Source organism: Miniopterus schreibersii, assembly GCF_964146895.1.
Source record: "Miniopterus schreibersii genome assembly, chromosome: 12".
Lineage (NCBI taxonomy): Eukaryota > Metazoa > Chordata > Mammalia > Chiroptera > Miniopteridae > Miniopterus > Miniopterus schreibersii.
Window position 1 is genome coordinate 70,929,585 of NC_138112.1, and position 23,752 is coordinate 70,953,336.

Here is a 23,752-nt window from a genome sequence, read left to right on the forward strand (position 1 = left end):
GGAGTACCTTGCAGAGCCAGAGACTAAGGAAGTGCTCAAAAAAAGTACCCACAATGGTGGTCGCGTCAAAGGGACACAGGCGCCAGTGGCCAAAGCTGGGACGCCGGGAGTAACAAAATGAATAGTGATTTATGCAACTGTAACCAAAGAAAGAAACTAATATCCGGGAGCCCATATGGGTATCACCAGCCAGAAACACTGAATGAGGGGCAGGATGCTGTTACTTAGTTTCTTAGGCCCTCGCTGCTTCCTCCCTCACAATGGGGCATTATTATAATTTTGTGCGGCCGTTCACTCCCACCTGGCCTACGCCTACCGCTTTCTTTGCTCACCTTGCCCTCTCCTCTCAGGAGAACAGCTCCTCCAGGGGGGTCTGTTGGTAAACTCTCTTGGCTCTGCTTGTCTGAAAAGGTCTTTATTTGATTCCGTTCTCGAAGGCGGTTTTTCCGGGCTAGGATGCTAGGCCGAGGGTACTTTCTGCACTTGGACCATCTTTCTCTGCTGCCCGTTGTCGACAGGTCTGGCGCTTTGTTGTAGCATCCTGTCGTTTTTCTCTGGCTGCTTTTTTTTGTTTGTTTGTCTTTAATCTTCACCTGAGGATCCTGAGCCCCAGGAGAGTGGGTGGGACACACTGGCAATGGGAACCTGCCTAGAGCTTTTCTTCCCCACGATCCAGCAAACCTGGCAGGGCGAGGGTGCGGGAGGACCACTGTCAAAGTGCCCAGGGGCAGCTCCACCTGGGTGGGGGCGGGGGAGGGGCTGATATCCCTGAGCCTGTTCAGGCGACCAGGGCAGTGGTTTGTGCGGGTTTGTGCAGGATGCACAGATGCCAATCCCCGGTCCCGGCTCTGAGGCTGACACAAGCTGTGGCCCGTGGCCCCAGGGCACATGCTCAGCCTCTCTGGGCCTCAGTTTCCTCATCACAGACTGGAGATGATAACAGTCCCCCTCTGGGGGGTGACATGGATGCTCAGTGGCCCACACAGATCTGCAGATGCGCAGGCCCCGCATGTGAAAGTCAAGGGCAGACCAGAGAGCCTTGGAGCCGACCTGCCCTGAGGAGTCCAGGGAGCCCAGCGCCGTTCCCGGCTGTTGGCTCAGCCTGGGGCCCTCTGCAACCTGGTAGTAACATTTTATTTTATTTTTAAAATATGTGTGGATTGATTTCAGAGAGAGGAAGGGAAAGGGAGAGGGAGAGAGACATCAGTGAGTCCTTGATCCCCTGCCTCCCTGCACGCCCCCTGCTGGGGATGGAGCCACACCCCAGGCACCTGCCCTGACGAGGACTCCAAGGCTGACCTCCAGGTTCATGGGTCGAGGCTCGGCCGCGGAGCCACGCCGGCCGGCTACCCTCATATATTTATTACCTGCTTATCTTAATTCCCAGCACGGCCGAGCCAGGCCCCTGCTATCCCCGTCGGCACAGATTAGAAAACAGGGTCCCAGGGGTTCAACAACTTGCCCGAGGCCGTGCAGTGGGCACTCGAACCGTACGCGCTGACCCGGGAGCCCTGGTTCCTTCCCTTTATCTTGTCTCGGCAGCATCAGGCGTGCGCGGCCGCTTCTCTGGGGGGCCCGTCCTCAGAGACCCCCCTCTTTGGCAGCCCTTCCCTGAGGGGGTGGGGGCCGGGGCAGAGCCTGACCGCGCCGGGCGCTGCTGCCCCCTCGTGGCCGCCCGGCTCCCTGCAGGCCCCAGCGGGGCGCGGGTCGGGCACCAGATGACCAGATGTGGGCGCCGCTCTGCCCTTCCCCAGCCTCAGCCTCTTTCCTCCCGGCTCCAAAAAGACACCGGGCCGTGTGGGGAGTAAACATAACGGGTCTGCAGCTCCATGCCTTGCCCGCTGAGGGGCCTCAGTGAAGACATCCAGCCTGCCCCGGGCCTCAGTTTCCCCCTCTGTAGAATGGGCGCTTAGGAGGGCTCAGCGGCGCTCCTGGGGAGCCTAGAACACGGACTGGAGGGGACGCGCCCCGTAGCCTCTGGCCCAGATTGCGCAGCGGGGGCCCAGGGGCTCGCCCCTTCCGGGCAAGTGGAAAACAAAGTCTGGGTGCAAAGTCTGCAGGGAGCTCCCTGGCCGGAGGCGGGGGCTGCCCTTCAAAGGCGCCGCGCGCTCGGCCCGCTGCCCGCTCTGATCTTTGGTCAGAGGCTCCTAGACCAGCGGCTGTGATCCCGGCCGGGAGGGGCGCAGGCGGGAGGCGCCCCAGCATCCGCCGGGGAGGGGCGCAGGCGGGAGGCGCAGGGCGCGGGGCGCGGGGCTCTCAGCGCCCTCCCCCCGGGGCTGAGCGCCAGGGGCAGGGGCTCCCCGGGTCGGCTCCCTCCGCAGACCCCCTGGGCGAGGTCCCGAGGTCCGGGCCGGTCCCGGCTCCGCGCCGCTCCAGCGGGACCTCGGCGGCGCCCAGGACCGTCCGCTGGCACCGCCTCCGGGTTGGGAAGCGGCCGGCGGGGCGCACTCTTTCCTCCCCGGGCTGTGCGCTGGTTTATAACTTTTTTTTTTTTTTTTACAGTGACCACCCATACTTTTATTACTTAGCTTCAAAATTTGTGAAGGTTTTACCAAACACATTAATATTGAGAGTACGTCGCGCGCTGTTAGGAGGTGCAACGTTAAAGCGTTGGGAAGGGATCCCCGAGGAGCGCGCTCCCGCCGAACACGCTGCTTTGTCCCACCTTAAAAAGCATTCATAACTCTTAATATCATCAGTTATGCTTTAAACATTTTTTTAAGAGATCTGTCAGGACGTCTCTTGTGTCTGTTTTTATCTAGAAAAATCCCTCCACTTATTATTATTATTTTTTTATGGCATTGGTGTTGTGAAGGGTGGTTTTTTAAAACTTTAACTGGCAGGCACAGGACGGGCCCGCTTTGCCCTTTGGCCCCCCACGTTCTCCCGTGGGCATGGTGCGGAAGGGCGACACTGAGAGACCAATTGCCCCTGCTTGCCGGGGACTGTCCCAGTGTTAGCCCCGCAGTCCCCTGTCCTGGGAGCCCCTCGGTTCTGGGCCAACCGGGCTGGTTGGTCACCCGCACACCGGTCAGCCCACCGCCCACCCTGGGGGCAGGAAAAGGAGCGGGTGGAGCTCGAGGTGCCCCCCTTCATCTTAAGGCTGACAGGAGGGGCTTCAGGGAACCAGGGGCCGTATATTCCCTGGAGCTGGGGTCTGGAGGGGGCGCCACACGTGTGTCTTGCATTATAAAGTCAAGGCTGCGCTGTAGCTGCCTGGCCCGGCTGTGTTTCTGGGGTGACAGGGCAAAGGCAGGCTTGTCTATGGCAAGCCTGATAGGGCCTTGGCTAGGCAAGCTCAGGGCGCACTCTGTGCCCCACCCAGCGCCTCTTCCTTTTCATTCCCCTGCCCTTGGATCTCAGTGAATGGCAGCCCCTGCCTTCCAGGCGCTGTGTCAGGCTCTGACGTCACCACTGACACCTCTGAGCCTTGACATTCCTCTCGGCCTCCTCTCCTGTCCGCCCTTGGAGACATCCAGAGTCCAGTCGCGTCTCACCGTCTCTGCTGTTGCCGCCCCGCTCACCACCACCTTGAACTTGGACCACTGCGCTGGCCCTCACCTGGCCTCCTAGTTCCCCCTCCTGCCCCTTCAGCCTATTTCCCACAGAGTAGCAGAGGGAGTCTGTAAAACAGAAATCCAAGCCCCTCTCCCTCCGCTCCAGGCCTCTGATGGTCCCCCCGTCTCACTCAGAGACATCCTCCATGGCCCATGGCCAGCCCGCTCCTCTCTGACCTTGTCTCTCTCTGCTCTAACCCCTCCAGCCCTCACGGTGCCTCAGGGCCTTTGCACTGGCCTTTCCCTCTGGCTGCAAGGCTCCCTCCCCGCCTTCCTCCAGGTCCCTGCACTAAAGGCCTTCCTAGAGAGGCCTTCTCACCCCTTGACCCTCTCACTCTGCCTTTTTCTAGAACGGGTGTCACCTCCTGACACCCTTGTGCAGGGCTGGGCTAACATTCTTATAAAGGGCTGGATAGTAAATATTTTAGCCTTCACACTGTCTCTGTTGCAACTACTCATCTTTGCCACCAAAGTCTGAAAACAGTCAGAGACGATGCTCTGGACCAGGCCTTGCCTCTCTGACCTCAGTTCGCCTCCCTGTGCAGTCGGTCTGTGAAGACCGGACTGGATCAGTGGTCTGGGGTGGCTGTAACAAATCTCCAGAAACTGGGGGCTTAAAACAGTAGAAGGTTCCTCCCTTGCGGCTCTGGAGGCCAGAAGTCTGAGATCCAGCCGTCCGTGGGGCCGCGCCCCCCCTCAAGGCTCTCAGGAAGGGTCCCTCCTGCCTCTTCCAGCTTCGGGGGCGCCAGGCCATCCTGGGCTTGCGGCCACATCAGTCCAACCTCTGCCCCAGTCTTCACACGGCCTCTGTCTTCTTTCTCTGCCTCTCCTGTCTGTCTCAACTCTCTCTCTGCCTCTCTGTGTGAAGGACCATTGTCACTGGATTAGGGTCCATGGGATAATCCAGGATGATCTCTTCGTTTTAAGACCGTTAACTTAATCACACTTGCAAAGACGTTTTGTCCAAATAGGTGAACAGTCCCAGGTCCCCAGGATTAGGACGTGGACCTAGCTGTTTAGGGGCCACTGTTCAGCCCACTACATGTGTCTTTACAGTTTTTAAAAAGGGAAATTGAATCTGAATGTCGACTCTTTAATGTGCATTGGAAACAACACTGCTGGGTGGGCCAGACTCTCCCATGGCTTCCAGGGTGTTCTCTCGCCCCCCCCCTCAGGATGTGAGTTACGTGACAGGCCACGGGATCGGGGGAAGCTCAGGGTTACAGAAGCTCCAGGCTGATGACAACTCTCAGACGAAGAACACGTGTGTGTGTGGGGGGGTGCCTACCCCGAAGGCGTGCCTGGCACACCCATCCTCAGGCCTGTGGGGAGCCCATGCTAATTACAACTCCCAGGAGTGCGGGTCTTTAAAAGAGCGTTTTTTCAAATCTTCTCTTAAATAGATATATATTTATCAATTTCAGAGAGAGGAAGGGAGAGGGAGATGGAAACATCCGCAATGAGAGAGAGTCATTGATCGGCTGCCTCCTGCACGCCCCCTACTGGGGATCGAGCCCACAACCCGGGCATGTGCCCTGACCGGGAATCGAACCCCGATCTCCTGGTTCATGGGTCAGCGCTCAACCGCTGAGCAACACTGGCTGGGCTCAGATCTTCTCTTGTATGAGCTCACATCAGCACTGAGAGAGAAGGGAGCAGACACCGTCATTCCCATTTTATACATGAGGAAACCGAGGCTCTGAGAGGAAGTTCAGCCTGTGTCCTTCACACCCATGTATCTGCATAGAAACCACGGCCTTCTCCGCACGCAGCCCTGCACTGCCCGAGACCACGCTGGTGGCCGCCTTCCCGGGCCTGCCCTGGGCGCAGGTCGCTAGGAGATGGTGCTGTTGCAGGGGACGGCCTGTGGGGATCCAGGGGTGGGCTGGTCGGGGGACATCCCCTCCGGCCTCCCCCACCAAGCTGTCCTCAGGAGGGTGCTCATGGCTCAGAGTCGGGAATGCCCGGAGCCCGGGGCACACCTCTGCCCACAGGGCCTGGCCAGCAGGAGGGCTCCAGTGCCCAGAATAACTCTCCAGAGTCAGCAGGTTCCAGCCTGGGAGGGAGACCAAAGAGGCACTTTCCCCGAGTGTCATGGGGTTGAGGTGGCCTCCTCTGGTGGGCCCTAAATGGGCCCCAGTGGAGCCCATGTCCCCGGAAACGATTCCATCTGACAGCTGCCGAGCCCCCGCTACTTCCCCGGGACGGAGCCTGCGTCTGAGGAAGGAGCTGAGAGTGAACGTCTCCCGCCGGGCCCAAGGAAAGCGGCGGCCTTGCGGGGAAGCGGGGGCTTAGCGCCTTCTCCGGTGCCTTCTTACACTAGTGGAGGGTCTAAAAATTGCTGCCCTCGTGATATCAGAATGCTGCAGAATAAACGACTGATTAGTTTTCTTTTGTTCTCAGAAAGTGACTTTTCTCAAAGTCCTGAGCAGAGGCAGGCACCTGGATCCTGCTCTGAGGCCTGGAGACCTGGGGGACAGTCCCTTCGCTCTGGGGCGGTCTCTGGTGGTCCCTCCAGAACTGAGAGTTGGCACAGGAGACCCCAGGGAACCCCGGGAGCTGCTGCCAGCCTCCCCACCCCCCGACTTAAACGGCCTCTTCTCTATTTACCCATTCTGAGCATTCAAGCTTGTCATCTCCCTCCTTGAGAAAGAAGAGTCCCAAGTCCTGTTTTTATATTATTGGTTCATTTTACTTTTAACCATCGGCTCTCCAGCTTCTCAGAGTTAGACCCTGGCTTTTCCACTGCACTGTAGTGCCCTCCAGGCTTGTTTATATGTTCACAATTACCTTTTTTTTTTTTTTAATAAAAATAATTTACTGTAGAATTCTTTTAATTTCACTTTCTGTGTTTTAAATTTTGTTGAAGGGATGATTGGGATTTCCATGTTCTTATTGAAAATCTAACAAATCTGGGAAACAAAACAAAACAAACAAAAAAGAACCTTGACTTGCTGAACTCGGGCCCAGCTGTGTAAGGTGTCCACCAGCAGAGCCCCTATGGCGGGCCAGCCTGGGCCCCCTTCCCTCACCCCAACAGCCAGTGCCCTTAGCAAGGCCCATTTGCTCTTCCTAAAGCACCCTGAACCCAACCCCTTCTGGCCATTCCTGAACCCCACCCCCCCCCGGCCACTCGTCCAAGCTGCCATCTCTCCTGGCTGCGGCTACCATGGTACCAACCTGCTGACCAGTCACCTGCATCCCCTCTTCCCTCCTGGCAGTCTTGTCCCCCCATTCAGCAGCCAGAGTGCTCCTTTTAAAAATGTAAATCAGATCTTTCCACTCCATTCATTCAACAAACATTTATTGAGCACCTGCTATGTGCCAGGCCCTGGTCTAGGCTCAGGGGAAAAAACCAATGAAAGTCTCTGTTCTCCTGGAGCTCCCATTCCCGTGGAGGGAGGAAAGAGAAGTCAACAGTTTGTCAGCTGTTGGTCAGTGGGTCAGTGCAAAGGGAAAAAGTAAGGCAGAGGAATGGCGCAGGGAGTGCTGGCCTGGGCGGGTGTTGGAGGTGGCGGTGCCTGGTTTGCAATTTTCAAAGGGAGTCAGGGGAGGCCTCGCTGAGGAAATGAAGATGTGACGAAGTGAACCTTGTGGATATCTAGGACAAAAGAGCTCCAGAAGAGAGACCAGCAAGTGCAAAGGCCCTGAGGCAGGAATGCGCCTGGTGTGTCTGAGGACCAGCCCGCAGGCCATTGTGTCTGGAGCAGGGTGAGGCAGAGGAAGGAGGCTGCGTATGGAGGTTGGAGGGATAAAGGGAGAGGTGTGGGCAGTGCAGGCCCAGTAGGCGGCCCACCTGATCATCAGGCCTTTGGCTTCTACTCTGACTGATATGGGAGCCATAGAAGGTCCTTGAGCAGAGGAAGGGTGTGATCCGACGTGTTTTAACATGCTCACTCTGGCTGCTGCGAGATTAGACTGAAGGCGTCAAGGTGGGAAGCAGGAGACCCACGGGGGGTGAGAGGGGACCCCAACCAGGGTGGTGACAGTGGAGGTGTGAGAGCTGGAGGTCTGCGTCTGTTTAGAAAGTGGAGGCAACAGAATGTGCTACTGGGGTTGGGCAGAGGGTGTGAGGGAGAAATCAGCAAGGATTTTACTACTTAAACACCTACCATGGCTCCCCACGGCTCTTTGGATAAATCTTTTTTTTTTTTTTTTCCAATCCTCACCTGAGGATATTTTTTCCATTGATTTTCAGAGAGAGTGGAAGGGAAGGGGGGGGGAGAGAGAGAGAAAAACATTGATGTGAGAGAGACCCGTCGGTCGGTTGGTTGTCTCCGGGCTGGGGATGGAACCTGCAATCCAGGTCCGCGCCCTTGACTGGGAGTCAAACCTGGGACCCTTGGGTGCTCCAGCTGACGCTCGAACCACACACTGGCCAGGGTGCTTTGGTAAATCTTGAACCCGTACCCAGGTCTGAGCCACCCCGGCCCAGCTGGCTGCACCCTTTGCCTGTCCCTGCTCCTGTGCCAAACGTCCCCACAGCCTAAGTCAGGATTCCCCGGACACTGCGCCCCTTCTTCACCGCCTTCCTCACAGTCTGCGGATGGTGTTTTGGGGCTTTCTTGCCTGTTTGCTTTAAATTTACCCGTCTTCTTGTGTTTGCTTGTCTGCCTCCCTCGAATATAAACCCGGCGGGACAGAGCCCTTCTGCCGAGCTTTGGAAACTGTCACCAATACGCACATGATGTTGGGCCCCGAGCACCCAGCTGGTGTGTGGCCGCTGGTCCCGCTCACCTGCGGGGCGGGCACCGCGGGCCCTCCTCTGGCGGGAGGAAAGGGTGCGGCGGGGGGGAGGTTACAGTGAGACCCGCCCGAGGCACACATGGCTCTAGAGCCAGAGTTTGAACCGCGGCCCCTCGCAGCCCCTCCTGGGCCCTGAGCGTCCGGTGGATCGACGCTCAGGTGGGCACAGAGCGGGGGAGACGGGGCTCGGCGCCTGCTTGCTCAGTGGGCGAAGGCAGCTGGGCCCACCTAGGGGCTCGGTCCCTGCGCCGACGCAGGTAGAGGTGCCCCCGGGCTGCCCGGCCCGGCCCCGCCCTGGAGGCTGCGGTCGCGGGAAAGCGCACGGACCTGGCTCCGGGCCCCCTGACGCCCAGTCCCCCAAATCGCCGCACTGCGCGCCCCCCAGGCCCCGCCCCGCCCCGTGCCTCAGTTTACCCGCCGGTAAAGGCCAGGTCTTGGCCGCCCTACAGGTGACACACCTGCTCGCGGGCCTCGGCTGCCCCCGGGCGCCGCGGGGTGGAAGCGGGAGCGCGACCCCGAGCCCGGAGGCGCCCGGGCGGCCGGCCCCGGGGAGGCGGGGGCGCGGGGAGGCCGCCGGGGCCGCGCGCAGCGGCCGCCTGGCCGCCGGCCGGCTCCGGGGGGCGCCCGCGGGAGGGCGCGTCGGCGCGGGGGGCGCGGGCGGCGGCGGCGGCGGCGGGGGGCGGGGACGCGGCGCGGCTTCCGCTGCGCTCCGCCCTCCTCCCGCGTCGTCCTGGCCCGCGGCGCCCGAGGGGAGGCGGCAGCGCCCGGAGCCGCGCGCGGAGCCGCCGCGCCATGGAGCCCGAGTGAGCGCGGCGCGGGCCCGCCGGCCCCGGACGACATGGAGGCGGCGCCGCCGCGGCCCCCGCCTCCGCCTTCGCCGCCGCCGCTGCTGCTGCTCGCGCTCTGCTGCAGCCTGGCCCCCGCCGCGGGTAGGTGGGCGCGGGCCGCGGGGACAATGGCCCCGGCGCCCGGGCGGCCCGCGGCCAAGTGCGCGGCGCGCGGGAGCGACTTTGCAACTTGGGGGCGAGTTGGGGCGCGCGCCGCGGGGGCCCCGCCGCCCCCCGCGGGCCCCGCCGCCCGGGTGCCGCGCGCGGCCCTTTGTCTGCGCCGTCCGGGCCCCTCCCGGGGCCGCGGGGCCGGGTCCGGGGCGTCCCGGGGCGGCGGGCGAGGCGGGCGCGCGGGCGGCGCCGGCCCTGCCAGGTGCGGCGCGGGCGGGTCCTCACCTGCCCGGGCCCCGGGGCGCGCTCGGAAGGGCGCCCGCGCGAAGCCGGCGGGCGAGGCCGTGCTGGGCCCGCGGGGACCCGGCCCCGCCGGCGGGCTCGGGGCGAGGACCGTCGGCCCGCGGACGGGCCTGGCCGCCCTGCGCCGGGAACTCCCGGGCGCGCCCGTTCCCGAGGCCGCGCGCCCGGCCTGCGAGCTCCGGGAACTGGCTGAAGTTGCAGAGAAAGTTCTGAGACCCGGCGCCGGCCTGTTGCGCCGGCCTCGCCTCGGCGCTGCTGGCCGGCGGTTTCCAGGCGGACTGACACCTGCCAGGTGCCTTAACGACCCGTCTGGCCACCGGGGCCCCAAACAGCGCCCCCCCGCCCGTGCCCACCCCTGAGGCCGCTGGGGGCCCCCCGGGGGGGGCGCGAGGTTCCAGAGCGCGCGTGGTGGGGCCCAGAGCTCGTGCCTGAGCTGTGCACACCCTTGGGGAGACCCCAGGAGGGCTGTGGATCTGTCTCTGCCACTTTTGGCGTGTCCCGAGGGGTGGAGCTGAGGTCAGGAGGGCTTAGGGAACCTAAGCGCCTGTGAAACGCTACACATGTTCTTTTAATTTGGAGATTGCCATGTGGTTTTTGAAGCAAGTCTCTCGCTACCTAAATCATCCTGGGACGTGAGTGTTGTTTTCCTGGAGTGTGGCTGGGCAAGTGGACGCGGCCTGGAGTCCTCTGCCCGGGGGCTGCAGTTCTGCTGCTGGTGGTTTTTTTTGGGGGGGGGGCTGGGGAACCTCGGTCCCTTTGTCTGGGCCTCTTTAAGGCAAACAGCTGTCTCCCTGCCTGTTCCCAGTGTGGACATTTCAGGGAGGTGTCCCAGCCTGGCTCTGTGGTCACATGCCCAGTGCTGCATGCGGCCCCTACATTGAGGTTTGGGGGGAACCAAGAAGGGATGGTTTCCTCAAGTCTCCCTGCCCCCGCTCCCCCCAGTCCAAGTCTAGAGACTGTTGGCAGTTCCTCCCCAAATTTCTCTCTCTCAGGAGCGTTTTTTTTGCGTGTTTTGGCCGTGTCTGATACTAGGAGAATGAGGTGATGATAAACAATGACAGTCTCTGGGTAGTTCAGGCCAACGCTGCTCCTTCCCTTCCCGGAAATGCCTGGATCTAGGAGGCAAAGGGTTTTTTTTGTGTGTTTTTTTTTTTTTTTGGGAAGATGTTTGTTTTAAAGGTGGGGTTTCTCAGCCGGCTCTGTTGCTTTGCGCTTCGTTGGAGTTTTGGATTTCCTGTGCCTTTTGGGGGGCGATGTTGCTGGAGGCGAGTGGCTGTTCGAGCCCCCCCAGGAGAAGAGTCACATCCGTGTGTGGAGCTCGGTGGTGTGTGAGGCAAAAACAGAGCGGATGATTTTAACATTAGGGAGCGTGTGAGCACGAGGTTTTCGGCGGCCTGGCCGGTGTGTGACCCAGGCCTAAAATGGAAGGACCAGGTGGCATCTCTGCAGAGCCACCGGGGCTGTCCCTGATTTCTGTGCTCGATTTATGCCTCTGTCCGAAGGGAAGCCAGTGAGTTGGTAGCTAATGATTTTTCCTGATTGCTTCCTGTTGCAATTTGAAACTCTGAGCCCATGCAAGTGCCTTTGTTCTTGTGGTCCCGGTGCTGGGAATGGCCCAGTCTGCTCCCCAATGGCCCCATGGCACTTGCTCCAGGCCCAGCCTGTCCGGGACCCCCACAGAGGTTACTACAGATGCCCAGGGCCTGGCCCACGGGGAGGGGCCCGCTCGTGGGTCTTAACTAAATGTTGTGTATAGTCTGCTGAGAGAGTCCTCCCGCAAAGGGCCGTCTGCTTCCCAGAGCAGGGCCCATGTGCCTGGAACCCTCCCGTTTGGATCCAAGAATTTACCCAGTCAATCCATATGGTCCCACACTTGCTGTGGAGATCCTGTCGTATTTGGAACCCGTCTAATTTCAGCTGCACTGTGTCACCGCTCAGGCATTCAGCAGAATTTGCACACTGGTTGGGGAGGCGGGGGGTACAGTCAGGGCTGAGCAGGGGCTCTGGGGTCAGGCCAGCCTGGTTTACATGCTCAGCAGCTGGTTGACTTTGGACGACGTACTTCTGTGTGTCCAGTGTCCTCACCTGGTGCCCCCGACCCTGGGCGTTTGGGAGCATTAAAGGCCGTGTGTGAAACCCTTAGCACCATCCCTGTCCCAAGTGAAGGACGGGTGATGGCAGAGCCGCATGCAGTTCCTGTTGTGTAACCGGGTCCTTGACCTTTCTGGCCTGGAAGGCCTAGAAGCTGTTGTACACTCTGGGTTTTTCTGGGTGTGTGACCTTGGATGTCTAGTTTGCTGTCTGACTCATTTATCGCTTGACACCGAGTGGAGTGGCTCGGGGTGGTTAATAGCGTGGACACGAAGCCCTAGTGGGGAGCTGGACATCTGATTCCCCCCTTTGTGTGACTCAGTTTTCTCTTCTGTAAAATGGGGTAATAATATTTCCTATCAGGAATTCAGTAACAGCAGCCTGGCACTGTGTCAGCTCCTACTGTAGCTGATGTTGCTCTTGGGCACTTGTGTGAATGCTGGGGACAAAAGGGGTGGAAGGGCAGGTGAGGCCCAGCCTGTGCCGTCGGGCGTTCCGTCACTGCAGCGAGGGGAGAGCTGGGCCCAGGGGCCCCCGTCGCGGACCAGGTGGTCTCCGTTGAAAGAGGCTGGATGTGAGCCACAGGTGATGGAAGCTTCCGGAAGACTTTGGTCCAGGGGGATAGGAAACGCAGGCTGGAGTCAGATCTTTCCTAGGTGAAAGGTGTTGACTTTTTTTTTTTTAATTGAGATGAAGTACACATGACATAAAATCATTGATTTTAAAGTGTATAATTCAGTGGCATTAGTACATTCACAATGTATCGTTAGCCACCATGTCTATCAAGTTACAAAACATTTTCAGCACCCAAAACAAACCTCTGTACCCCTTAAGCAGTGACTTCCTGTACCCCCCCCCCCCGGCAGCCTCCACTCTGCTTGCTGTCTCCGTGGACTGTCTGTGTGCGTGGAACCGTATGGTGTGTGGCTTCTCTTCTTTAGCGTCAGGGTTTCGGGGCCCAGCCACGCTGCTTTTTGTGGCTGGCCCATCTTCCGTCGAGTGGGTGGAGCGCATTTTGCGTCACTCACCTGCCGATAGATGGATCGTGTTGGGCGTGGGCCGTGATGTCCCAGCAGGGCTTGGACGGTGGAAGCTGTTTTAAGTTGGGCCAGGATATGGGCAGATCAGTCCTTAGATCCTCCTGCCCTGGGTCAGAGACGTGACAGCTGATGGTGAAGGGAACCGCGGGGACAAGCCGGGGGCCGGTGCTGGCCTTCCGGAGCTGGGCCTCTGGGAGGTGGACCCAGTGCCATGGTCAGTGTGGCAGGAGCCCCGAGAGGAACTGGGTGTTACTGGCTTGTGAGGCCTCGCCTGCTGCCACGGACACACAGAATGGGGAGCTCGGAGGGGAGGGGGCGCCGTCCAGCCCCGTGCCCCGGGGCCTGCTGACACCCTTGCTCAGAGAGTGGTGGTGTGTCTGCTGGAGACAGTCCCCCTGTGGGGCCGTCCCGGGGACGGCGCAGTCCACGTGCTGACGTGCGGAGCAGCTGCAGTCTCGCACAGAGCCCGCCCCGGGTCCCCCCGGTGTCTGGCCACGCGGGCTCTGCCTGGTGCCACCTGACAGGGACCCATCCCTCGAGCAGAGGCCCAGAACTGTCCCCGTGTCCCTCTCAGGCCTGGCATGGCACAGCCCCACCCACAGTGTGCCCTGTAGCGGGCTGCTGGGTGGGTTCATCCTGGAGAAATGGGCTGGCTCTAAAACTACCTGGGGATCTACTGTCCCCTTTCCTATTGATTATTTTAAATTTAGAACCACTTTTTTTTTTTTTATTGTGGTAGAATATATATAACAAAATTTGCCATTTTAACCATTTTTAAGTGTACCGTTCAATGGCATTAACTACATTCACAGTGTTGTGCAACCGTCCCCACCATCTGTTTCCAAAATTTTTTATTACCCCAAATAGAAACTGTGTCCACTAAGTTGTGACTCTCCCCGGGCCTGCAGCCCCTGGTAACTTCCGATCTCCTTCCCTGTGTCACTGAATTAGCCTGTTCTCGGGACCTCATATTTGTGGAGCCGTAATACACTCTTTGCCCTCTTGTGTCCGGCTTATTTCTTTTAGCGTAATGTCGTGGAGGGTCATCCGAGCTGGAGCGTGTGTGGGAGCGCCGCTCCTTTTCGCGTTGGAATAATATTCCATGGTGTGGGTAGGGCTTGCTGTGTGTATCCATCCGTCGACGGACACGTGGGTCGTTTCCACCTTTGGCTACTGTGACTAACGCTGCAGCGAACGTGGGTGTGGAGACCCTGCTTGCACGTTTGGAGCTGCTGGGTCACAGGGTAATTCTGTCCTTAATTTTCCGAGCAACCATCAAACCGTCTCCCACAGCGGCCACACTGTTTTCCATTCCCACCAGCAAGAGCCCCAGTTCCTCCACCTCCCGGCCAACACCGGCCGCCCCTTCCTTGCTGCCTCAGGCCATCCTGGCGGGTGTGAAGCGCTACCGTGTTGTGGTTTCAAGTTGCACTTTCCTCGTGACTAATGAGCTGAGCATCTTTCCACGTGCCCGTTGGCCACTGTCTTTGACAAAAACAGGCGTGTATTTAAATGCAAGACATACATGAGGACGGCTCAGCAGCTTAGACGTTCACCCTGGCGCTTCTCTCGGCGGGGAGGTGTCTGTTTTTATTGCTGGTTCTGTTTCTCCTCTCAGGTGACCAGACCTTCAACACATAGTTGAACGTGTTACATTGTTTCCAACGCCTGCGGTTGCCATGCGCCCAGCCGCTCTCTGCCTCTCCTTTCATGGCCTGTCTTAGTCACTTGCTGACGTATCAGATACATTTTCTGTATCTTTTAGAGCTCCATCCTTTTTATTCATTTATTACTTAATTATTTTTAAGTGGGAAGGAGGGGGAGAGAGAGAGAAAGAGAGAGGGCGGGAGAGAGAAACGTTGATGTGAGAGAGACACATCTACCGGTTGCCTCCCAACCAGGGCTGGGGATCGAACCTGCAACCCTTTGGCGTTGGGGCCGGTGCTCTAACCACTGAGACACACCGGCCAGGGCAGATCTTCATGCTTTTTGAAAGCCCAGAGCTATTTCATAGTGAGGGCATGTCATATCTCACGACTTTCGCCCAGCCGGGCGGTTTAGTTCTTCCCGGCTGCGTTGCTATCGCAGGGCACGCGACAGCGAACACCACCACCGCTCACAGACGTCTGTGCATGGGGTACACGTGTCTGTAGGATACATTCCTCGTCTGGGAGAAGACCCACTCCTAGGTTTGGGGGAATTTGCTGACAAATTCCCCCAAAAGGGCTGCACCAGTTTATACCCGGCCAGGCACCCTTGAGAGGGCGTGCTCCCCCGTATCCTCGCCAATGCTGGCAGTGCCCAGATTCTATTTTTTAAAACAGCTTTGGTTAAAAATTATAACACCTTTTGATTTGCACTTGCATCATGACTGGCTGTTTGGCCCTTTGTGTTTATTTTTCTGTATACTGCCGACTCTTACGTTAGCCCACTTTTCTGTCGAATTGTTTATCTTTTTTATTGGTTTGTAGGAGCTGTTTACTTAGTGTGAATGTTAATTCTTTGTTATATATATTTTTCCCAGACTTTTGTTCTGGTCTGTAGTTAGTCCTTCCTCTTTGTTTTCTGTCGTTTATTATCACAAAGACATTAACAAGCTTTATGTTATCAAAACTGTCAGACTTTTCTGCTGTTACTGTTTTGTGTTTTACATTCAGACATTCGGTCTGATTTTTGAGGGGGTGTGCGGTGTGAGGTAGGGATCTGAACTGTCCCTGGTGTCCCCTACTAGTCAGCGGACAGGGAGCGATCCCAACGCCTTACCGGAATGGCCCAGCCTATCCCCATTTGTTGAAAAGGTCACTCTTTCATGTGCCATGTCCACCGACGCTTGGCTGTTGACTCTGGAACCTTCTGTTATCCCGGACCTGTGGGCGCCTCTCTGTGGCCGCGCGCCGTGGTTTTAATCTGTGCGGCATCGCAGTGTATTTTGAGATGGATTGTGCTGTTCCCCCACCATTGTTCTTTTCAAAAAAGATTTGTGTTGACTCTTTTGTGATAAACTTCAGAGTGAGCCTCTCGGGTTCCATCCTTTGATCTTTTGATCCGGGTGCAGTAAATGGTGACACCGAACAGGTGTCCGAGGGCTGGACTTTAGAAGTGCCCTCCGAGGAGTAAGCCGGGCTCTGGCTGTGGACGTACATTCATCTGCGGCCTCCACATTCGTGGTTTCTGGCGGCACCTGGAGGGACTCAGGGGTGACGTTTGTGCTGGGCTGCCCCAGACGCTCCTGCCAGTCTGCTCAGGAAATAAGCGCTAATGCAGCTAATTTCAGCGTTACCCGAAGGCAAATATAATTACCGCGTAAATCACGGCTCCCCTCCCCTGGTTCATTCCAGAACAAAATGTGAGCAACTTTAATTCCTTCCCCAGGCTGCACCCCTCCATTAGCCCAGATGGGAGGCGGTACCTGCCCAGCAGAGCTCTCAGGAAATTGCTCAATGGGGCATTAAAAGCCGCCTGGGCTCGTGGCCGGGCCAGAGCGCGTCAGCCCCGTGCCTGGGTGCCTTCCAGACCCTCTGCTCGGCTCGCCCTGGGAGGACCAGCCGAGCTGGGTGATGGGAGTCCAGGGGATGTCCTCACTGCAGGGTGGCTTGGAAGCAAGACGTGCTTTTGTGGGGGGTAGGCCAGTTCCCCAAACTTCCCCCCATGTGAACTTGGTTACCTGAAGGAGACTGAGTGGGGGAATCTGGGTGTGGGGGCGCTGTCCCGGCCTCCCCAGGGGCCTCCTTACTCAGGCTGGAGGCGCGGAGCTGACTCTGACCTCTGACGCCTGTTCTTTCTCTGTGTCCTGGGCCCAGGCCCATCTCGGGTCCTGCGCTCGTTCCCTCTGCCCCGGAGCCCCTGCCCCTCCCGCCCCGGACTTGCTGTGGGAGACAAGGTGGGAGTGGAGGCCATCAGCTTCTGCTTGGCCTCCTTTCTAGAACCTTCCCTTTGCCCATTTATGTAACACTCTGGCCAGATTAATTTTTCTGAAACACATTTCATCGTGTTCTTCCCTTTCCCAGAAAATGACACCGGTTTCTCAGCGTCCAGGCTGGAGCTTTCCGCCCACCTGGGTTCCTTGCTGCCCCCCAGCTGGCTTTAGCCCCCGCCCTGCTCCTGAGTGAGCGTTGCTCCGGCCAGATCCATCCCGGAGTCCGGAACCTTCCATGGCCCACCCAGCCTGAGAGGGCCTTGGGGACAGAGGCCTCATCCTGTCCTTCCGCCTCTGGCATGGTGTCTGCTGCGGGGTGGACGCTCAGTAGCTGTCTCGAGGATTCCCGAGGCCTCGTCTGTCCAGGGACAAATCTTACCCAGACTTACTTCCTCTGGCCCCTAAACCTGCTGTGTCGTGAGCTCCTGCCCCACCCCCACCCCGAAACCAGACCGGCTGTTTCCCAGATTGTCCAACATCCGTCCTGCTGTGTGGGGCCGAGGGCGGGACCCCTGCCCCCAGCGAGGGCCCGTGTTTCGGGGGTTTGGGCTGAGCCTGCCGCTGGCCTAAAGGAACCCAGTGCCTCCCAAACTCCCTGGATCGTGAGGTCCTGGGTTCGCTTCATACCCACCCACCTCCCACGGCCCAGATCCTCCGCGGTGTCGTGGTGGGGCTGGCACCCATGTCCTTCACTAGCCATTTTATCATTTTTCAAAAAACTCTGTATAGATGTTTTCAGTCGTGCAGAAAAGCAGAAGTGACGTGCAGCAAATGTTCATACTAAAGTAAGGCTTTGGCGCTTTGAGTTAATAACCACAGGGCAGGTGTCTGAGTGAGGGGTAGCTTATTATTTTAGTAAATTCTTACCTGAGGACATGCTTATTGATTTCAGAGAGGGGGAGGGGGAGAGAGAGAAACGTCAATGTGAGAGAGACTCGTGGATCAGTTGCCTTCCCAACCCTGGCTCCTGCATCTCCCAGGATGGAGTGTGGCGAAGGTGGGACCCCTGTGCCTAGGGGATCGTGTTAGGGAACCGCCTGACTGTGGTCCCGTGGGGCTGAGTTTCCCAGGACCCTGGGCTGGCAATCTCTAATCCAATTTCAACCACCATAGGGGCTTGGGGTCTCTCTCCCCCGACGGCTGGGATCTCAGGGTGCTGTGTTTTCTGTGGGGGACCGAGGAGGTTCAGGGTTTTTCTGAGCTTCACTGGCTGTGCCAGCCGAGCAGGGTGGTGAAGCAGGAGGGGGCACTGCATTAGGAACACGTCCCAATCCGTGACCGGGGACAGGGACGGTGGTTGAAGTGCCCCTCCCGCTCTTCGTAGGCGTGAAGAGGACAGTGCCATTCCTGCCCGTCTGTAGCCCCCAAGGCCAGCTCGGCCGCCGGCGGGCACTCGGACGGCCGCCCCATGCGGTGCCCCTGGCTTGGGTGTGCTTCCTCCCAGCAGCCACGCCCAGCGCCCGCCTCCGAGTGGGGCCGCCGTCTTGGGCACCGTGGACTGAGGCCACGCCGAGCCCCAGCCTCCTTCCCCGCTGCCCCCCCATGTTTGCTGTGAACAGCTGAGGGGCTGCCGGAGGAATCCCAGCAGCCAGCCGGGGCCGCCCGCCCAGCCCGGGCCTGGAATCCGGGGCCCCGCCACCTGTCGTGGCCTGGCTCACATTCCCGGCTCCACCGGGCTCCGCGGCCGCGGGCGGGCGAATTAACCCTCCGGACCTCAGTGTCCTCACCTGCTGGGGTGTCATCACAGCGCCTCCCCCTCCACACGGACAGGCTGAGGTCGCGAGGGGGCGAGGCGTGGGCTGCCTGTGTGCGCTCAGTAATTATTAACTCTTAGGGTTATTTCGGCAGCTGTAATTGTTGTCCTCTGAGGAGGCAGCCCTGGGGGGCCCTGGAATCAGGCTCAGCTCAGCTGAAAAGTATCCTGGAGGAAACCGTCTCAGCTCGGACCCCTGTAGCTCCACGTCCAGTTAGGAGAAGCAGCGAGTTGCGTTAGTTGCCTAATTGCTTCGTGGAGCCGCATGGCTCCAGGACCGAGCCTGCTCCCGTGCCTGCTGAAACGGCGTTTGTTCGGCAGCTGGAGGCCCGGTGGGGTGGGCTCTGCAGCCCTGTGGCAGGGGAGCAGGGGCGGGTGTCTGCGGGCCCCTCCCCGGGCCTCTGCCGGCAGGTGTGGCCAGCAGGCCTTCCTGCTGGGCTGCATCGGAGGCCCCCGTCTATTCGTAGCGTTGCCAGTGCACCTCTGCGTCCCCCTTCTCAGAGGACTCTGTTAGGGACCCTCCTTTCCCCGTCGCTTTCTTCTAACAGCCGGCTCATGAGCCAGCCTGGCCCACTCGCAGGGCCAGGGCCTCCTCTCTCAGGGCCGACCAGCCGCTCTCCCCTTTCCATTCTCCGTGCATCCGGCAGCCTGTCCTTGTGCCCTTCCCCTTCCCACCCTGTCAGCTTCCCCCCTGCAGGCAGAGGAGGGAGCCCAGGCAGCCCTCGGGTGGTCAGTGCCTTTCCTCTGGGCTGCTGACCGGGCTCTGTACCCAGTAGGTGCTCCGAGTGGGAGCTGCTGCCCTCCAGGCCGGGTGCCAGGCCACGGCTGTTACCGTGGAGGGTGCAGCCCTGAGCTCTGAGCCCCCCCGCCCCCCCCCTCTGGCCATGAGCCCAGGTGGGACCTGCCTCCTGAGGGCTGGGCAGGCGCCTGCCTTCCTGATTTCCTGTTGTTGCCTCTAGCCCAGGAGTAATTTAAGCTGCTAGCAGGTGTGAGCCGACTCACTCCAGTGTGCCCGGCTCTGAACTAGGCTCCTGGGAACAGGCGGAGCACCAGGCAGGCACGGGCCCTGTCTAGGACAGCATGCACTGCCCCCCCGGGGCCAGCAGTGTGCACCAAGGCGAGGGTTGTGAGGGGGGGCCCCCCTCCCTGCCTGCTGCCTCCTGGACCCTGGCTGTTTGCTGCTTGGATGGGTCTCCCCTCTTGGGAAAGCGTGGCACCTCACTCCCTGCAGCTCTGCCCCCTCCTGCCGCCTGCCTCCTTCCACTGTTTTGACCTTCACCCCAGCCCGGGTCAGGGATGCCTCTGTGTCTCCGGGGCCGCTGGCACCTCTCAGTTCTGAGTGTCCATGTGGGTGCAAAGTTCAGCACCCAGGACCAGCTCCGATTTTCCTGGGAACCAAGCTGAGTGCCGGGACTGGAGGATGCCCAGGTCTTGGGGCTCAGAATGGGGATGTGGGTTTGCAGAGTAAGCCCGTGAAAGGCGGGTGCTCCCTCAGGAGCTCTAGGCCCTGTCATGTAAGAGACATAGCTCCACGTGTAAAGCCCTGAGGCACCCACATGGTCCTCAGAAAGGGTGTCCCCAGGCAGTGTGGCCTCTCGCCTCATGGTTGCTGTGTGGCTTTAGTGCTTGGTATGTCCATGGCCCCATCCTACAGATGGGAACACTGAGTCTGAGGAGGACTAGACCTTGCCTGGTGTTATGCACAGTCATCTTTCCTGCGCACTGTGGCAGGTGGGGGCTTGGGGTGGGCGCCCCTGAGATGAGCGAGAGCGTCTTCCTGAGGACAGGGGGTGTCCTGGACAGGACGATGGTGTGTGGTCAGGCGGTGGGAGGCCACAGTCCTGAGGTGACCCAGATAGGCTGTGGGCCATGCCTCCTCCTGGGCATGTGGAGGGTCACCGCCAGGCCTGGGGGGCGGTCCACTGCCTGGGTGCTGCTCCGTGTCCCACCCTTCTGCACCGAGATGGGGTCATTCGATTGCCCCATTAGGCAAAATGAATGAGTGTTAAGTACTTTGGAAAGAACCTGGTCACTAATCAGCTGAGTGTGACTGGGCTGGTTACCTGGTCCCCTTGTGCATCAGTCTCCTTGTCTGTAAAATGGGTTGACAGTAGTCCCACCTCCTTGAGGACTAAGTGATGTCAGGGACAAGTGCCAGCTCACATGCTACGACTCGGAAAGGGTGCCCCCCAGGTGGAAGGTGGAGACCAGGGGCCTGTCCGGCTTTCTCTGAGGAATTCTGTTTCATCTTCACGGACCTGTTTGCAGAGTCCCCGGCACACTGGAAGGGCTCCCTGGGGCCCTGCAGAGCCCAGTCATGGGCGTCTCCTCATTCCTGCCGTCCCCCAGACCCAGCGCTCAGCTTGGTTCCCCCGGTCGTCGGAGCTGGCCCTGCCTGGCACCAAGACGTGCCAGCTCCTCAGAGAGTGTCAGCCCCTGAGAGGCCTCGGCAGGGACCGGGAGGGGAGAGGTTACAAGCAAACTACAGGGAGGACATTTGAGCTTTATCTGCTGGTGTCCATCTGTCCCCATGGCCATTGTTTGGCTCCGGCACTGATGGCTTGCGGACCTCAGCCCCCTAGTAGCTGCTTTTTTTCCAGGAGCAGGAGATCATTTGAAAGCAGAGCCTCCCCATTTTCCCCATAAAAAGATTTTGCATCATGCTGGTACATTTGGCACGTCTTCATTATTATGATTTTTGTGCAACACTTAAAGAAAATAAAAGCTGGTACAAAGGTATGTTTGTTTCTGAAACGTGTTTCCTTTCCCAGATGTTCTCCTCTGCCAGGTCCAGAGCGCCGTGAGCTCAGCTCTCCGGTTGCCTCTGCGGAGAACAGTGAGGCCTCTGTGCGCACCCGGGGGAGCCGCCAGGGGCCGGGGGGGCTTCTCCCCCTCGCTGGAAACCGCGGGTCCCTGCCAGCCGGGCGGGGGCCGCTCACTGGCGGGGCTGGCGGTCTGCTGGCCCGTGCCCGTAACTCGAGCGCGGTGGCTTAGAGGGCCCGCAGTCCACACCTTTGTTCTGGATCCTGGGGGCTGCCGTGTGGCCTCGAGCTAACTGTTTGCGTCTGCGTGGCGGGCGTGGACCCTGGGACTCGGTGCTGTGTCTGGTACCTGCATCTGACCTGGTGCCTTTCCTCTTAGTTTTGTCTTCCTGGCATCAAACGCTGGTCCCTGCCCAGAGGGCAGGTCTCCAGGATGCAGTGTAGAGGCTCCAGGACTGAGTGGGTGTCCCCGAGTCCAGCGGGGCCCCAGGCCCTCCTTGGCTGCTTGGTCTATTGCTGCTTGATTGAGACCAATTGTGTGTGTGTGTGTGTGTGTGCGCGCGCGCGCCTTGGGAGAGCTGTGAACCACACGTGCACACACATGAACACACGGGTGTGCACATGGTCACACACACACACAGCCCTCAGAAGTGCCTCCTTGGTTGATTTCCAAGGACTGCTAAGAGACCCTACAAGCTTCCGCTCAGGGCGGTTTTGGTACTTGCCTCCAATGAGAACTCTCTCTCAGGAGTCGCTGTACTTGGGTGTGCCTTTAACGAAATCCTTATTTTTTAATCAGCACATCCTGCCTTAGAATACCTGAGATGCAAGCATCTAGACTTACTAGGTAAAAATAGCTCACATTTGTTGCACATTTACGGTGGACCAGGCAGGTTCTGAGAAGTGATCATCGATGGACCCATTTACTCCTTCCAGCTGCTGTGGAGACAGGGTGCCATCACCACCCCATTATACAGATGAGGAAACTGAGGCTGGGAGAGCCCGAGGAACTGGCTCAGGGTCATGGAGGCACTAACATCGGCAGACCAAGGCCCCAGTGCCTACCTCCAAATTGCTATTTGAATTATAAAGTGTTTTTTTTCATCTCTAAGGGAAATTGGCTGAAGAGCCCCCGATGTATTTAAATAAGCTTGGTGCTGGGCCCAGACCTCCACCTTCTCATTGAACAGAAGTGGAAACTGAGGCCTGGAGGGGGGCTGTGCTGTCAGAACCACTCTCTCGGGTGGTCCCGCCTCCGGTATGAACCAAATGCCTGTGTCGGTGGGGCCTCAGGGTTTGGGGTGAAAGCTACTCACTTGCCTTCCAGCAAGATGGACCAGCAGAGTCAGTTCCCTGCTCCCCCTCGTGGGGCCCCCCAGTCACTCTGGGTGCCAGGACCGTGGCCTTGGGCCACTTCTGGGAGCTTGGCAGGCTGGGAGGCATTGAACAGAGATGGTATGTAATCAGAATGCTATATTTTGTCGAAAATAAGAATGTTAGTAACAGGCTGGTTTCTGGCAAGTCAAACTGGGACTCTGAAATACATATTTTTCCTGCTCTGCCCCAAACCTTCTAATTAGAGAAAACGCACATTTGCGGACATAAATCAAATGCCATATTCCTTGCAAACTAGTCCTAGGTATCGGGGAGTTGTAACATTCCATGGCTGCTAAATGAGGGTTTGCAGAGCGAGTGGGTGCATGTGCGATCACATGTGTGCACGTGATCATGTGTGTGCAGTGTGACCCCGTGTGCGTGCATGTATGAGTGTGCGAGGGAGAGACAGAAGTGCCCTTTGGTGAGCCCTGGCCGCCCGCTTCCTGTCCTCTCTGGCCCCTGGGCCTCTGCTTGCCTGCCCCCTCCCCCTGTCAGCACCTGCCTGGCCGCTGCAGTGAAATATATGTATTTGCCCAATTAAAACATACTTAGAGGGGAAACGGCTTTCAGGGAGAAGCACTTTCCTCACAGGAAAGTCTTTGCTGAGCAGTGTTCCATGGCCAGACCCCGGTTTCCGCCACCGTTAATGGGCTGGATTTTGGAAAAGGTGATTTGGCCCTGGGAACCGGCCCTGGTGTGGGGCGAGTCCTCCCCTTGCTGGAGTTTGAGCGGATGCCAGGCAACGCTGACCGGCTCTGGGGCTCAGGGTACTGGGTCCTGGGCGGAGGCGGGGGGGATGCTGGTTCTGCACTCTGTTGGTGGACGGGATGGTTCCTTTGCAGTGTGGATCGATGTCCTGGACACTCCTGGGTCATTTGTACCTGGGGTGGTTTGTTGCACATGGTTGCAGGTGGAGAAGCCCCTTCCTCAAGGCAGATATCTACCGGCCGTGGCCAGAAGGCGGCCACATGACACGGGGAGAGTGGGACGCTGAACTGTGGCCCCAGGCAGCCCCCAGCTTGCGTGGACATCAGTCTTGTGTGTGAAAAAGAGCGGAGGCCATGGGGGACTGTCGCCAGCATGCCAGGACGCATGGTGCCTTTGCTTAGGTGGCTGCTGACGCATCCTGTTCAATTTTACTTTTGTGTTTTCCATTTAATTTTGCCTCTAGGCCGGTATTTTTCAAAATGTGTCCCCTGGGTCAAAACTAAAAAATGATTTGTGATCAGATACATTTGGGAAATCCTGGGATTTAGGAAATGAACTGGG

At 58.8% G+C, this 23,752-nt stretch overlaps 1 protein-coding gene across 1 annotated transcript in view; it reads left to right on the forward strand.

Moving 5' to 3' along the window:
- Window positions 1-9,047: 9,047 nt before the first annotated feature.
- LRP5 (LDL receptor related protein 5) overlaps window positions 9,048-23,752 on the forward strand; it is a 74,490-nt gene continuing 59,785 nt past the window's right edge. Inside the window, exon 1 of the mRNA XM_081152788.1 lies at window positions 9,048-9,232. Within this exon, the coding sequence (XP_081008914.1) occupies window positions 9,142-9,232 (91 nt within the window). The 5' untranslated portion in view covers window positions 9,048-9,141. The remainder of the gene's footprint in view (window positions 9,233-23,752) is intronic.